Genomic DNA, 12960 nt, shown 5'->3' on the forward strand with positions numbered 1-12960 from the left:
ACTTTCCATTATACTTTCCTTGTTGCTTATTTTCCTTTATGTTCTTACAATTGTTTGAGTGTCAAAGGCTATATGTCTTTAGGCTATTAGAGACTTCATGTTGACAGTGAAGAGTTAAATCAATACTAAATAAAGGAAAATAATGTGATGGTTTCAATTTATCAACTTAGTAAAATACGACATCAATACATGTTGAAAGATCAGCTTGAATATCATTATTTTTGAGAAGTCTGAAATCGGTAGAGGTAGAGAGGAAAGGATATATTTTTTTAACTTAACCTATCAATAGAAATCTAACCTAATCCCTAAGCAAACAGAAACTCTTGCTTACTGAATCAATTCGAGGTTTATAGTAAATAGGTGAGGCTGCTTATTAAGTAATGAATTCTTGCTTCAAGAATCAGTCAATCAAGGAACATATGACCTTCTTTCATGGTATTGAATTAGGAAATCCTGTATTAGACCAGAAATGAGTCTAGATTAGTGGTTTTCAAACTGTGCTCATCCAATTCTTGAGGGTCTTTTTGAGACATCCAAGTCCAGGGAAGAGAAAAAGGGCAAAGGGAGGCTGAAGGCAAAGCTTAATTACATCACTCAAAGCTGTTTTGCTTTAATTATTTTATAGTTTGGTTTTCACATGCAGAGTATTTTTTGAAAGTCATGAGAAAAATATTTTATATTTGACAAATAGTATGCACAAACTGTTATCTATATGGTAACAGAAAGAGACATCGTATCTTCTCTCCAAGAGCCTACAGAAAGTTGGTATGAACATATATACATATGCATTAAGTTGAAAATAATTTACAAGACCATTTATCATAGTTGAATGGAGAAGCACTTTAAAAAGACAAGTCTTTCAGAGATGAGCTGAATTTGAAGATTGTGAAAGACAGAGATTAGCAAGCAGTTTTTTTTTAAAGGCTTTCTATGAAGGGAAAGGCAAAAATGAGAATTTAGACTAGATGTTAAAAGTGGATTATGAAGGCCACAACCAAGAAACAGGAAAGAATGAATTAAATTCTTGGAAGATAATTTTATTCAAATGGTGAGATAAAAGAGCTGGAATAGAGAAAAGAAAATAAGGAAAGCTAGAATAGATAACGCAAGATATGACTTCCGTTCTTGAGAAGCACACACTAATGACATAGATTTAAAATAGCTTTTAAAAAAGGAAAGAAACCTATTAGTAAATGACGTGTGTGGTCCTTACTTTCCAGGAGCAGAGAAGAGATTGCATTAAGTTATAACCACTCTCCCAAATGGTCCATTCCCTAGTGACCCAAAGGAAATGATCCATTGTGATTAGTGCTTCCAAGGAGAGACAAGGGTAAAAGTTCTTTGAAAGAAGGTTTAATCCAAAGCTGAGACCTTTGCCCTCCATCTTGGAGAACCATACTTTAAAAAATGGACTGAGCTAGGCCCGAGTGCTTCTCCCCAGTGTAATTCACTGATGGTGATTAAAATAGAATGTTGACTGTAGTCTTTCCCATAGTCACTACATTCATAGAGCTTCTCTCCAGTGTGAACTCTCTGATGCATGATAAGCTGTGAACTATCCCAAATGGCTTTCCCACAGTCATTGCATTTATAGAGTTTCTCCCCAGATGGGTTCTCTGACATCATAAAATTGGTGCTATAACCAAAGATTTTTCCATACTTACTACATTCATGGGATTTTTCACCAGTGTGAATTCTCTGTTACACAACAAGATGTGAGTCTTGATTGCGTATTTTCCATATTTACAGGGTTTTTTGCTTGTGTGAAGTCGAGTGACATAAAATAAGACATTTACTCTGACTGAATGTCTTGTCATGCTGTATTCCAAACGTTTTTCTCTGGTACGAATTTGCTCATAGCCAACACGTTGAGAGTTCTGACTGAAGCCTTTTCCATACTGCCTATATTTATGTGCTTGTTCCCAAGTGCAGAGGCTCTGATGTCAAATAAGACATTTACACTGACTGAAAGCCTTACTATGTTCATTATTCTCACAGAGATTCTTCCCATTATGGATTCTCTGGTGGTCAAGATGGTTTCTTGAGTGAGCTTTTCCACACTAATTTCAACTGTAATGCTTCTCACTTGTATGAAGTACTTGATGTTGGAAAAGGCTTTTACTCTGAATGAAGGCCTCCTACATAAAATTTATAAGTCTTCCCCACAGGATATTATCTGAGGGTCAATGCGTAGGGAACTCTGAGTGAAGGTTTTTTTATATTAAGCACATTTATAAGGTTTTCCTAATTATGGAATCTCTGATCTTGAATGAGATGGGAGCAATGATGACAGGTCTTTCTATGCTTGTTACATTCATAGGGGTTCCCTCCTTTGTAGATTTTCAAATGAACCATTGTCTGAGAGGTCTCTCTAAATGTCTTATCATATTCATTACATTCTTAGAAGCTCTTGCCGGTATGGATCTTCTGATACAGGTTCTAATTGAAACCTTGCCCCATTCACCACACCTTCAGATGCTATGTATGTTCCTTCAGACCTCCTTGTTTGGCAAGACTATAGAATAGACTAAAATGTTTCCCAGGAGAGAGTGTCACCTGGTCACATCTGCTGTTTATTGCTCTATACACAGGTGCCCCGCCTTGTGTGAGGCACAGCTGACCAGAACAAATGGAGCAAAGAGGTAGCTGCTTGGTGCACTTCCCAGACTCAGGAAAAGTGTCTGCAGGTAAGTAAAGGAAAGGAGTGTGGTCCCAATTACAGTGCTAGGTGTGGTGCTAGGTGCAGTGCTAGGTCACCTGGGCTGGTGACCCTCAGCCTGATCATCTCACATGGGCATCCTCAGTAGCCACCCATTAGAGCCAACGTCCCACATCTTCAAGGTATACAAAAAAACAAGACTTAATATGGCATTGTAACTGAAAAATATGTTTTCCTCCTTAAACAACAAATCAAGAAAGCAGCAACAACAACAACAAAAATAATATTTGGACTCAATGGTCCATACTGTTCTTTCTCCTTTAAGATACCATGTCTTTGAAATGCCACATTTCCCTATATTGTCAGCATTAATCAGTGGATATTGCTAATGACTAAAAAGTTACACAATTTTTGAAAATTAGCAATGATTTGGAACTTAGCCCAGATAGACCTATGTCAACTTATAAAATTTGATGCCTTATTTTGTTATTTTTCAAAATATACTTGTGCAGCATATTAGGAAAGTTTCTAAGGTGTCTGTGAAGCAGCAAAGTCGTAAAGGCAATAGTACCAACTTCTTGGCAAGACTTTTTATATTCATGCTAATAATGGACTAATTTTTCTCCTAAGTATTGGATTTGTTTCCTTGATTGTCATATGACTTTAGTCAAGTAACATTTATTGTGCATGTGTGATAGTTTAACCTCTTTTCTTCTAAGTGTTGCTTATCAGTCCTTTCTCTATTTGCGTTTCCTAGTCTTCTTGGACTTTTGAGGAGGAGGCTAATAAAGTTCATGCAAAAAAGGAGAAAGAATGATTCTAAGTTAAAGAAGTGTGACTGGCAGAGGCTTAAGAAGAAAACGAATTTGTGTCTGATGCAAGGAAGGTCACTCCAGGCATAAGTAAAATAACAAAATATATTATATGGCACACTGACCCATGAGTTTCAGTAAATTTTAAATTAAATAAAAACTGAGATGTTGTAGCTAATAATATCCTTAGCATACTAGGCATGGGTATGCACATAATCTAAATAAGCATGAAATTAAACCCAGCCTGCATAAGGTCACCAAATCAACCATTTTGAATAAATTAAGAAATCAATTTAGGGAGAAGTATCATTATTTATTTATTTATTTACTGAACTGATAGTTTATTTCTAAACCTACAAATCTTATGATGAGGTCAATGCAATCTCAACCTTACACAGTGCATCAAATGCAGCACATAGTATGGATGGGATTCGATTACTTTTTTCTCAAGGTACTTGCAATGACAATTTACAAATTGTTTTTGCCATTTCAAAAAAACATACAGTGAACTAAATAATGCAAAACAAAAACACTCAGTTTATCTACCAAATAAACTGACTTACATCATGATCAATACCCCTTATACACAGGGCAGGGTTCAGAGGAAGGTGACAGGTATTTATACACTGAAAGAATTCTTCTAGTCTGCCAATCTCTTTCTTCAGTACCTCCTGTGAAAAATCATTAGAAAAAACATTTCAGAAACTGTAAAGAACTTGAATTTTCTTTCAAGTTATAATTTTCTTCTATTGATTAAATAAACTCTAATTCTGGGGCTGCATACTTGGATGCTTTGGGGTCAAACTGGTTATGTAGCCATATATAAGGAGGCAGTGGGCTAAAGACAATAGGGAGTGTTGGGGAAAATGGGGAACTAGAGCTCATTCTCTTTCTACAGGATTTTAAATTCCATTACAAACAAAACCAAAACAAAGAACTATTGTGTTCAAACAAAACACAGGATGGGATGGATTTGACTTGTGGCCCACCAACTTGCAATACCTGCTTCAAGTAATGATTAACATGATCAATTTCTGATAATTTCTTTGAATCTTAGTTTGTAACTCTCAAGATTTATACTTAATAGTAACAGTAAATTTTATTTCTTTAGTTTTAGTTTCAGTTTTTTTTAGTTTTTAGAGAGAGTGAGGGGGGGCAGAGGAAGAGAGAGAGAGAGAGAGAGTATGTCAAGCAGACTCCATGCATAGCATGGAACCTGACAAAACATGGGGCTCGATCCCATGATCCAGGGATCATGACCAGAGCTGAAATCAAGAGTCAGACACTCAACTGACTGACCCTCCCAGGTGTCCCAGTAATAGTACATTTTAGAAAACAAATTCACATATGTTAAGAGTAATAATGGCAAAAGATGATAATTGCAGACAGTTGATAATTGTCAGAAATAGCAATGTATTTGAACAAATAGTTTACTAAATGCCAAGGAGTATATTTCCGATACTTGACTCACTACCTTCCATAGTTCTCTGTACCTGTGGGAAGGTCTGAAACCACAAACAATACCTTTAAAATTGTGTATCCTTTATCAAAAAGTGCGGAAAAACAGTAACAATTTAAAAAATAATTCAAGAGCCACCTGGGTGCTTCAGTTGGTTAAATATCCAACTCTTCATTTCGGCGCAGGTCATAATCTCACATTTCATGAGATCGAGCCCCACATCGGGCTCTGTGCTGACAGCATGGAGCCTCTCCTTAGGATTCTCTCTCCCTCTCTCTCTGCCCCTTCCCTGCTTGCTCTCTATCTCTCTCTCAAAATAAATAAAAATAAACTTAAAAAAAAACCTTTTTTAAAAAAACTTAAATTCTAGTTAGTTATCATACAGTGTAGTCTTAGTTTCAGGTGTACACTATAGTGATTCAACACTTCCATACACTAATTAGTACCTTTTAAAAAGAAGTAGAGAGAAATAGATAGCAGTAATTTGAATTGTGCAAATTTGTAAATGCTTCTTCCAACTCTTTTTTATTTTCTTATTTTCATGTGAAGAAGTGTTATAAAAACAGCCAGTCAAGGTGAGAGAAATATATTTATTTGAAAGAATAATGTCACTATCACTTTGGAATTTAATGCAAGTGGTCAAAAAAGGTATCAGACTTACTTAACTGTAGTATGCATCTCAAGTATGTGAGGAATTTTAAAATGTAAGAAATAAAGATGGAACTCATACACAGGTTTTATAATTTTAAACCAGTTTATTTAGCTTGCTTTCAACTTTTTGCTACCACCAGAAAATAATTAATGAGTCATTAACTTTAGACTGTAAATTGAAAAAAAAAATCTTGATTAAAATAATTGATTTGGGTACCTTAGAACTAAGTATAGACACGGAATTTACTTTCTAAGCTATGAAATTAAAACTTAATTGAACAAAAGATTAAAGAAAACACTACATGAAGATTAATTTCTCAACAAACCTGTCTTTGAGGGTCACTGGCAGACTTGACTTTTTCCCCAATGTCTCCCAGAATTTTAATAAGTTTCTTCTCTTTGGAAAACTCATCACTCAAGGCTTTTCCTGAACAGAATTGGAGAGCCGCCAATAGTTTCTGATACCAGCTTTTAAAATAAGTTTCATTCTGTGCATCCTTTAGCAGCCTGAAGGAAAGAGAGAAAAAGAATTCTTGTATCTATAGCTGATTTTTTAACCACCTCCAGCAAGAACAATCAGTGCATTTCGGACTAATCTGTATTTGGTGGTTTGGGCAGTTTAACAGCCTTGAATGGGGGAAAATGTTGTTTATTCGTTGGCAGTCATCAAATTCCATCTGATAGTTAATGAGATTCCTAGAGTGAAGAATCAATAAGAGACCTGCTTTTTATTCATTTCAGTTCACAATGCACTTTTTCTTCTTTCAGGCTTTTTAATTCTGTAACAAATACTTAAGAACATATTTTTGACTTATTAAAATAAGGACAAAGAATTTTAGAAATAGTATTTATCAGCGACTTTACTATATTGGAACTCAACCATAAAACCTACGTTTTTCTACTTTTCTTCAAAAGACCATGTCCCCCACACTGTCACATACCTATGTATTTCTCTTTCTTCTAGTATCTTCCCTTGACTATCTGCAAGAAGATATTGTAAAGGCAAGAGCATGATTTTTGTTTTCAGGCATTTCTGGATTCAAATCTCAGTCCTATACAACTTCTAAGTAACTTAGGTTACTTAACTAGGCTGAGATTTCCTTTCTTTATCCATAAAATAAAGCAATAACTCTGACTATGCACAGCTGTACAGAACACAGAATGAGCTAATGCATTCAAAAGGGCTTAGCACAATGTACCTACTAGTCAGCCAACATGAGTTCATCTGTATTTCATGGCCTCCCCAGCCAACTTCTGCCACTGCCTGGCTGCATGTGCATGTCATGAACATGGGAGGCATAGAACATAAAAGAGTGAGAATGCTTTGCTAGATAATGGAGTGGTAACAAATATTTTACTACTCTGTCTGCCATGTGACAATTTTTATCGCCTTGAAACTTATTCTAATATGCTTAAACTTTACTTTCTATTATGCCCTAAACCACTGAAATAGAATAAAAAAACTAATACCTTTGAATGTTAACCTCTCTTTGACTGATTCTTTTAAACTTAACTGGTCTCTAGTCTTCTCCTTCTCTGAAAGATTAACTTTAAAGAAACTAGAAGAAAGTTATTGTGAGAATGGAACACTAAAAAAAAAAAAGATTAAATGCAGAGCAGTCGAAAAATATATAGATGAATTTCATTCTGCATTCTTAATTTTGCATCTCTGCCTAATATGTATTATGCTATAGAGACTCTAATACATTATTTTCATTTGTTTTATGTTCTCCGTTTCTACATACTGAAGTTAAAATATAATTAAGTGAGTATACTTTTTTTTTTTTATGTAAGAGCTTGCTCTCTTGTCATTGTTATAAAGCCAACTTATCGTCTAGCACCTCTTTTGCTTTTACGTGGAATAATAGTTCTTATTTACTTCTGGAAAGCATTTTTAAAAAACCCTCAAGGGGTTAAAGAGGCATTGATGAAAAAATGTAATCCACTGCTTATTTTCAATGTAAGAAGAATATTAGACAATGAATAGTTCTCCTATACTTACCCTTATGGTGAAATTTTAAAATGTCAGATGTAATAAATGGAACCTGTCATTATTTGGAAGCTGTAAGAAAATGAGTTTTGTGTGAGTGTGAATTGGAAAGCCGCAAATGCAAGCATCCACATGTAAAACTTCAAGATGCCTTATGTAAATTATATATCTCTCAGATTCTCTCAGTATTTTGAGGACTTTGGTAATATATCATTTTATAGTGTACTTGGCTTTCAGTGAGATAGGCAGTTGATGGGTAGAGTGTTTCTACATCTTGACCAATGCTTGCCAGCATTTTCATACACTTCGAATAGTGAATCACTTGTTTTAAAAATATTTTTAACCAGTTATAGTATATAAATATAACTATAATCTCCTTACTGCTATATACATGATAAAAGGAGAAGTTATTTTGTACAGATGAAGTCAGCCTTCTACTAAAATAATTTTTTTTAAGTTTATTTATTTTGAGAGTGAGAGAGAGAGAGTGCATGTGAGTAGGGGAGGGGCAGAGAGAGAGGGAGAGAGAGAATCTCAAGCAGGCTCCATGCTGTCAGCACAGAGCCCCATGTGGGGCCCAATACCACGAAGCCATGAGATCATGACCTGAGCCAAAATCAACAGTCAGATGCTAAACCAACTGAGCCACCCAGGCGCCCCTACTAAAATAATTTTTTGAAAACATATGTTTAGAGGTGGGGGCAGTCAAGGGGACTGTCAGAATTATATAATTTGCATTCATAATACTCTTAATTTTTTTCTGTTAGATATGTATTTGGTTATTTGATTCCTCGCTCAAAATAAAACAGATCAGGGAAATCACTGGATTCTACTCCTGAAATCAATTCTACACTGTATGCTAACTAACTTGAATTTAAATAAATAAATTTTAAAAAGAACAGAGCAGGGGAGATTTGCAGAGAGAATATGACTGTGTTCTAAAAAAGATTTCAAGGCAAAGCAAACTCGGTGTACTCCACTGTGATTATTTTCCTTGTAGAATATGCCTCATTCAAACCCTACATTCCTGCTAAGATGATACATTCTCCAGGTCAAATCTGGTTCAAGCTCTATGGCTTTTGACTGACTAATGAAGAGTTTGTCTTTACACATTGCAGAAGTGAAATCATGGAGTGATGGAGTGTAGGAGATGACCATGACAGGTAACATAGTCCATCCCTATGCATGGGTGCTCTCTCTCTCACTCAAAAATAAATAAACATTAAAAAAAAGAAGAAATAAAAACAATAATCCCTTTTCAAAATGAAGTAAAAAGCACGTATCTCTTTAGTCTTTACAACTTTTACTTCCTAGTGTTTAAGAGATTTATTTAATATTTTCCCAAACTGAGGAACTTGACACATTTTTAGTCCTTACAAAGACAATAATTTCCTATGACTAGTATATTCTTAGAATATTGATTTACTTTTTTCAGAAATTTAACTTCCATTGAGTTTTGCATATAAGGAGCATTATATTGGCAAAATCTACAGAAATGTGATTTCCATTCAATAGTTATTTGGCAATATCTGTCAATAAACCATTTTGTAACAATTCTTATTTTAAAATGTTTATTTATTTACTTTGAGAGAGAGAGCACGCACAGTAATGACATCCATACTGTAGAGATTGTATACATTTTTAGAACACTTAAATATACGGGAGGGACCCATAAAGTATGTAGCTGACTTAATTGTATCCCCATATGTAATTTATATATGTAATATTTATTACCACCTCAAAAGTGTTCTCTTTGAAGTGTTATATGTGCACACTAATGATGTCCCGTTGTGTTCTCACTATATAGTAGATTTGATTATTGCTTCCAACTCTCTGCTTTCTCCTCTGAAGGAGATTATACATCTCCATGTGTGACTTCCAGTGCCTTCCCGTAGGCAGAGTTGACTTTTCTGCCTGTTGTCAGGGTTGGTCCTGTGACTTGCTTTGGCCAATAGGATGTGAGTAATGAAATGTATATCTGTGTCCATACAGATGCTTTAAATATGCTATTATGGATTGGTTTGGCGGCTTATACTTTTCTGCTTTCTGCTGTGAAAACAGTGTATTCCAGCTGGGGGCTGCTCCTCCAGTCCTGGAGTGACAAGACAGTATAAAGCAGAGCTAAGCATTGCTGTGTGGAGTCCAGTGGAGCCGAGCCAAGCAGGACTAGAGCAAGTCTGCAGCCAATGTACTGCATGAGTAAGAAATAAATCTTTGTTGTTGTAAGCCACTGAAATTTGGGAGCTATTTGTGGCTGTAGTAAAAACTAATGAATATGCCCAATTTTCATACTTTCTTTTTCCATTTTCTTTGCTTTTGTTTTTATTTATTTGTTTGGATTGCCTTTAGAATATGCAGCATATTTTTTACACATCCACAGTGTTAGCCCCGGGGATATTTTGGGGCATATCTAATTACTGAAAATGAACAATAGTCATCTGGAGCCAAGTCTGGTGAATTAGATGAGTGATCAATTTGAGTATACTATTTCAGATTAAAAAAAAAAACTATTAAAGTAATAAAAATGGTTTTCTTTTATGGACCATAAAAAGCCCCTAAAGGATTTAAAAAATGATTTGATCTGGCTCATTTGGGCATATAGATTCTGTTACACTGCTGACATTGTGTTGTTTTATTACTACTAACATACTTTTTGACCCATTTAAAAGTGTGAATAGGCCTATGTACCATCTGTTGCTTTGTCTAGCCAAGTGTTTGAGTACCTAGTAGGAGATTCTTTCTGAGTAAAAATGTACTAATGAGTGGACTAGGGGACTAGCAAGATTTTTTTTTTTAGGACTTACAAAACACAGAACTAGACAAAGGGCCTGATGGCTTAGGGCAGTGAGGGAGGCAGTAAATGTAGCTGCTCTGGAAAACTAGGAGCTCTGCTCTAATGCTAATAGCTGTAAGAGTAGAATGGCTGAAGAGGCAGGGGACCCATGGCTTTGGACCAGAAAGTACCCATATCAGCATGTTTGAGAGTCATGAGTCATCAGCTTAGTGAGGAACAGACTATGCCCACTTCTTTCTGCAAAGTCCAAAGAGGAAAGCCCAAAGAGAGCCATTTATTCAGCTGTGTGCCAGAATGGAAGAGTGTGTTGCCTCATTCCCAGGTTAGATTTCTGTTCTGAAGGAGGGTTTACTGATTTCCCCTGGGCTTATGTGAATAGGAAGAAAATGCTAGGGCAGGATGGAGAGAAAGGATAGGAAAGGAGCAGCCCACACTCCTGCACCTCAACTGTTTGGCGAAGCAAGAATGTGCAAGTTTCTCAAGGTTCAAATAAACACATGGAAGGTAATTATATGTGATCCATATGTAGAAAGGGGTTGATCCAAGGCCAGATATCCTTACGGGATGCTCCTGTAAGACTGCCCAAAGAACTCATCCACATGAGGTAGCTTACTTTCCCAGTGAACCCACACAGGGCCTTGATGGAAAATCAGAGACCTCAGACAGAGGATTGCAATTGTTTGTACAAGTGTGAGCATCGCTTTTCTTTCTTTTTTCTCTACTCCCAAGTCAAGAGAAGTAAGAACCAGAAAGGAGAGTGAAGAGGAGTGGAATATCAGATCATATTCTCTACCCACTGCAAGTCTCCCAAACTAAAACTTGGCTGGTGCTGGAGAATAGGGAGGAGGTGTGTGTCAAATTGGAGAAGAGATGAAGTTTTAAAATGGACAAAACTAGTGGGAGTTTTTGATCTAAAAGTAAGCAGGAAACTGTGGAATCTACTTTGGTTTTAATTGGGAGAATGTGAAAGAGCAAAGGTACTACTTTAAAAATAATAAAAACTTTTATTGGAGACTACCAAGTTCAGTCAGTTTAAAGAAAACAATAAGACTTAAAAATCTAAGGTAGTATAAGAAGAAATACAGTTTCAGGAAATTCACTGATTGCACTGCATGAGAGAAAAAGCTTCCAAATGCAGAATAAGAACTGAGGGGATTTTACCTCAAAACTCTGAAGAGGGTTGGCTGAGATTTATCTTTTTCTTCCCTTGCCACTTCTGTAAAGGCAATGCCCATTTATTTGTGGACGATTATTGCTATACACAAACTTGTTTTCAAGAAGTCATAATTGCAACAACGGGATATTAATACTGTATATATGTGGACACAGAGGTATGCACTTACTATTATAATTGGTAGCTTATCATCATATTTAGATAAAATCTTTAACAGATATGATCAGGCACACATTTAATTATAAACTTAAATGGCATTTTTTCCCCCAAGGGAAAATTAGCCACTGATGGTACTCAGTTTGTGTGAACACCCTCATCAGGATTCCTGTTATACAGCAGTGATGTCCTCTTAGGATCAGCTGGAAGCTATCAAGGGGAAAAAGACAAACTATGCTGAGCAGATAAGCTCCCCTGAATAGATTTCTGAACCTATAGTAAGGAATCAGAGCCCTTTCCACTCGTCTCGCTGATCCACTAACATGTATTCACATGTTTACACATTAAATATTCTGAATAATGTGACTTAAAAGCGAAAACTCTGTACTTCTCCATTCCAACATACACTTACTGCTTTCGTGTAAGTTATTTTTTTTTTTTTCAAATCACTCTTCTAAATTAAGGACTAAGCTGTGAATAACTGTTAGTGATCTTTCTCAGCCCCCACCATTTTACTCCATATACACTTATTAATTCTAAAACAAAAGAAAACAAAACCAGATTGAATTTTAGCCCTGGACACCCTTCACAAGAGATAGCTATCTATGAGACCTTCCTGAATTGCATCTCTCTTTTCTCACATTCTGGTTTTCTCCTTTCCCTGATCCCCGAGAATCTTTGTACTCCTGCTGCTCTTTCTTTGCTGAAAACTCTACCTAGTCCTGCTCTCTCTTCTTGTCCTGTTGTGCCAGGCACCCAATTATTCCTTGTCCTTCTTATCCTAGTCAAACCTATTATCTCTCACTGTAAATTATACTCATATACTCGGAGAATAATATCACTTGAGCATGGGGCTGAATGATATTTTGAGATAATATCTCCCACCTTTTACATTTATTAGGTGAGAAAACTGAAAGATTAAGGAACTTGTCTAAGATACTATGACTAAAACCCAGAGTTCCTAAACCACTGCTTCAGGCTCTTTCCGTAGTACCATATTCTGTGTCTGTTACGGATGAATGAGTGAATGTTTATGTCCCCACACCCCCAAATATATATACTGAAGCCCTAACACCCAGTATGATATTTGGAGGTGGGACCTTTGGAAGGTGGTTAGTTTTAAATGAAGTCATAAGAGTGGGACCCACATAATGGGATTAATACCCTGAAAAGAAGAATAAAAGACTGGAGTTCTGGGACACCTGGGTGGCTCAGTCAGTTGGGCGTCCGACTTCGGCTCAGGTCATGATCTCACGGTCCGTGAG

The 12960-nt window shown here is 36.1% G+C and overlaps 1 protein-coding gene across 3 annotated transcripts in view; it reads right to left on the reverse strand.

The window, feature by feature from the left end:
- The window catches only part of PIK3C2G (phosphatidylinositol-4-phosphate 3-kinase catalytic subunit type 2 gamma), a 350214-nt gene that overhangs the window by 125385 nt on the left and 211869 nt on the right, over positions 1–12960 (reverse strand). For all 3 annotated transcript variants that reach the window (XM_019452113.2, XM_019452112.2, XM_053894931.1), the window contains 2 exons: positions 5908–6088; positions 4035–4142 (listed from right to left, as the gene is read on the reverse strand). In XM_019452113.2, the coding sequence (XP_019307658.2) occupies positions 4035–4142; positions 5908–6088 (289 nt within the window). The remainder of the gene's footprint in view (positions 1–4034; positions 4143–5907; positions 6089–12960) is intronic.

The sequence above is a fragment of the Panthera pardus genome, unplaced genomic scaffold (genome assembly GCF_024362965.1).
Source record: "Panthera pardus isolate Hobbes unplaced genomic scaffold, ASM2436296v1 HiC_scaffold_6, whole genome shotgun sequence".
NCBI lineage: Eukaryota > Metazoa > Chordata > Mammalia > Carnivora > Felidae > Panthera > Panthera pardus.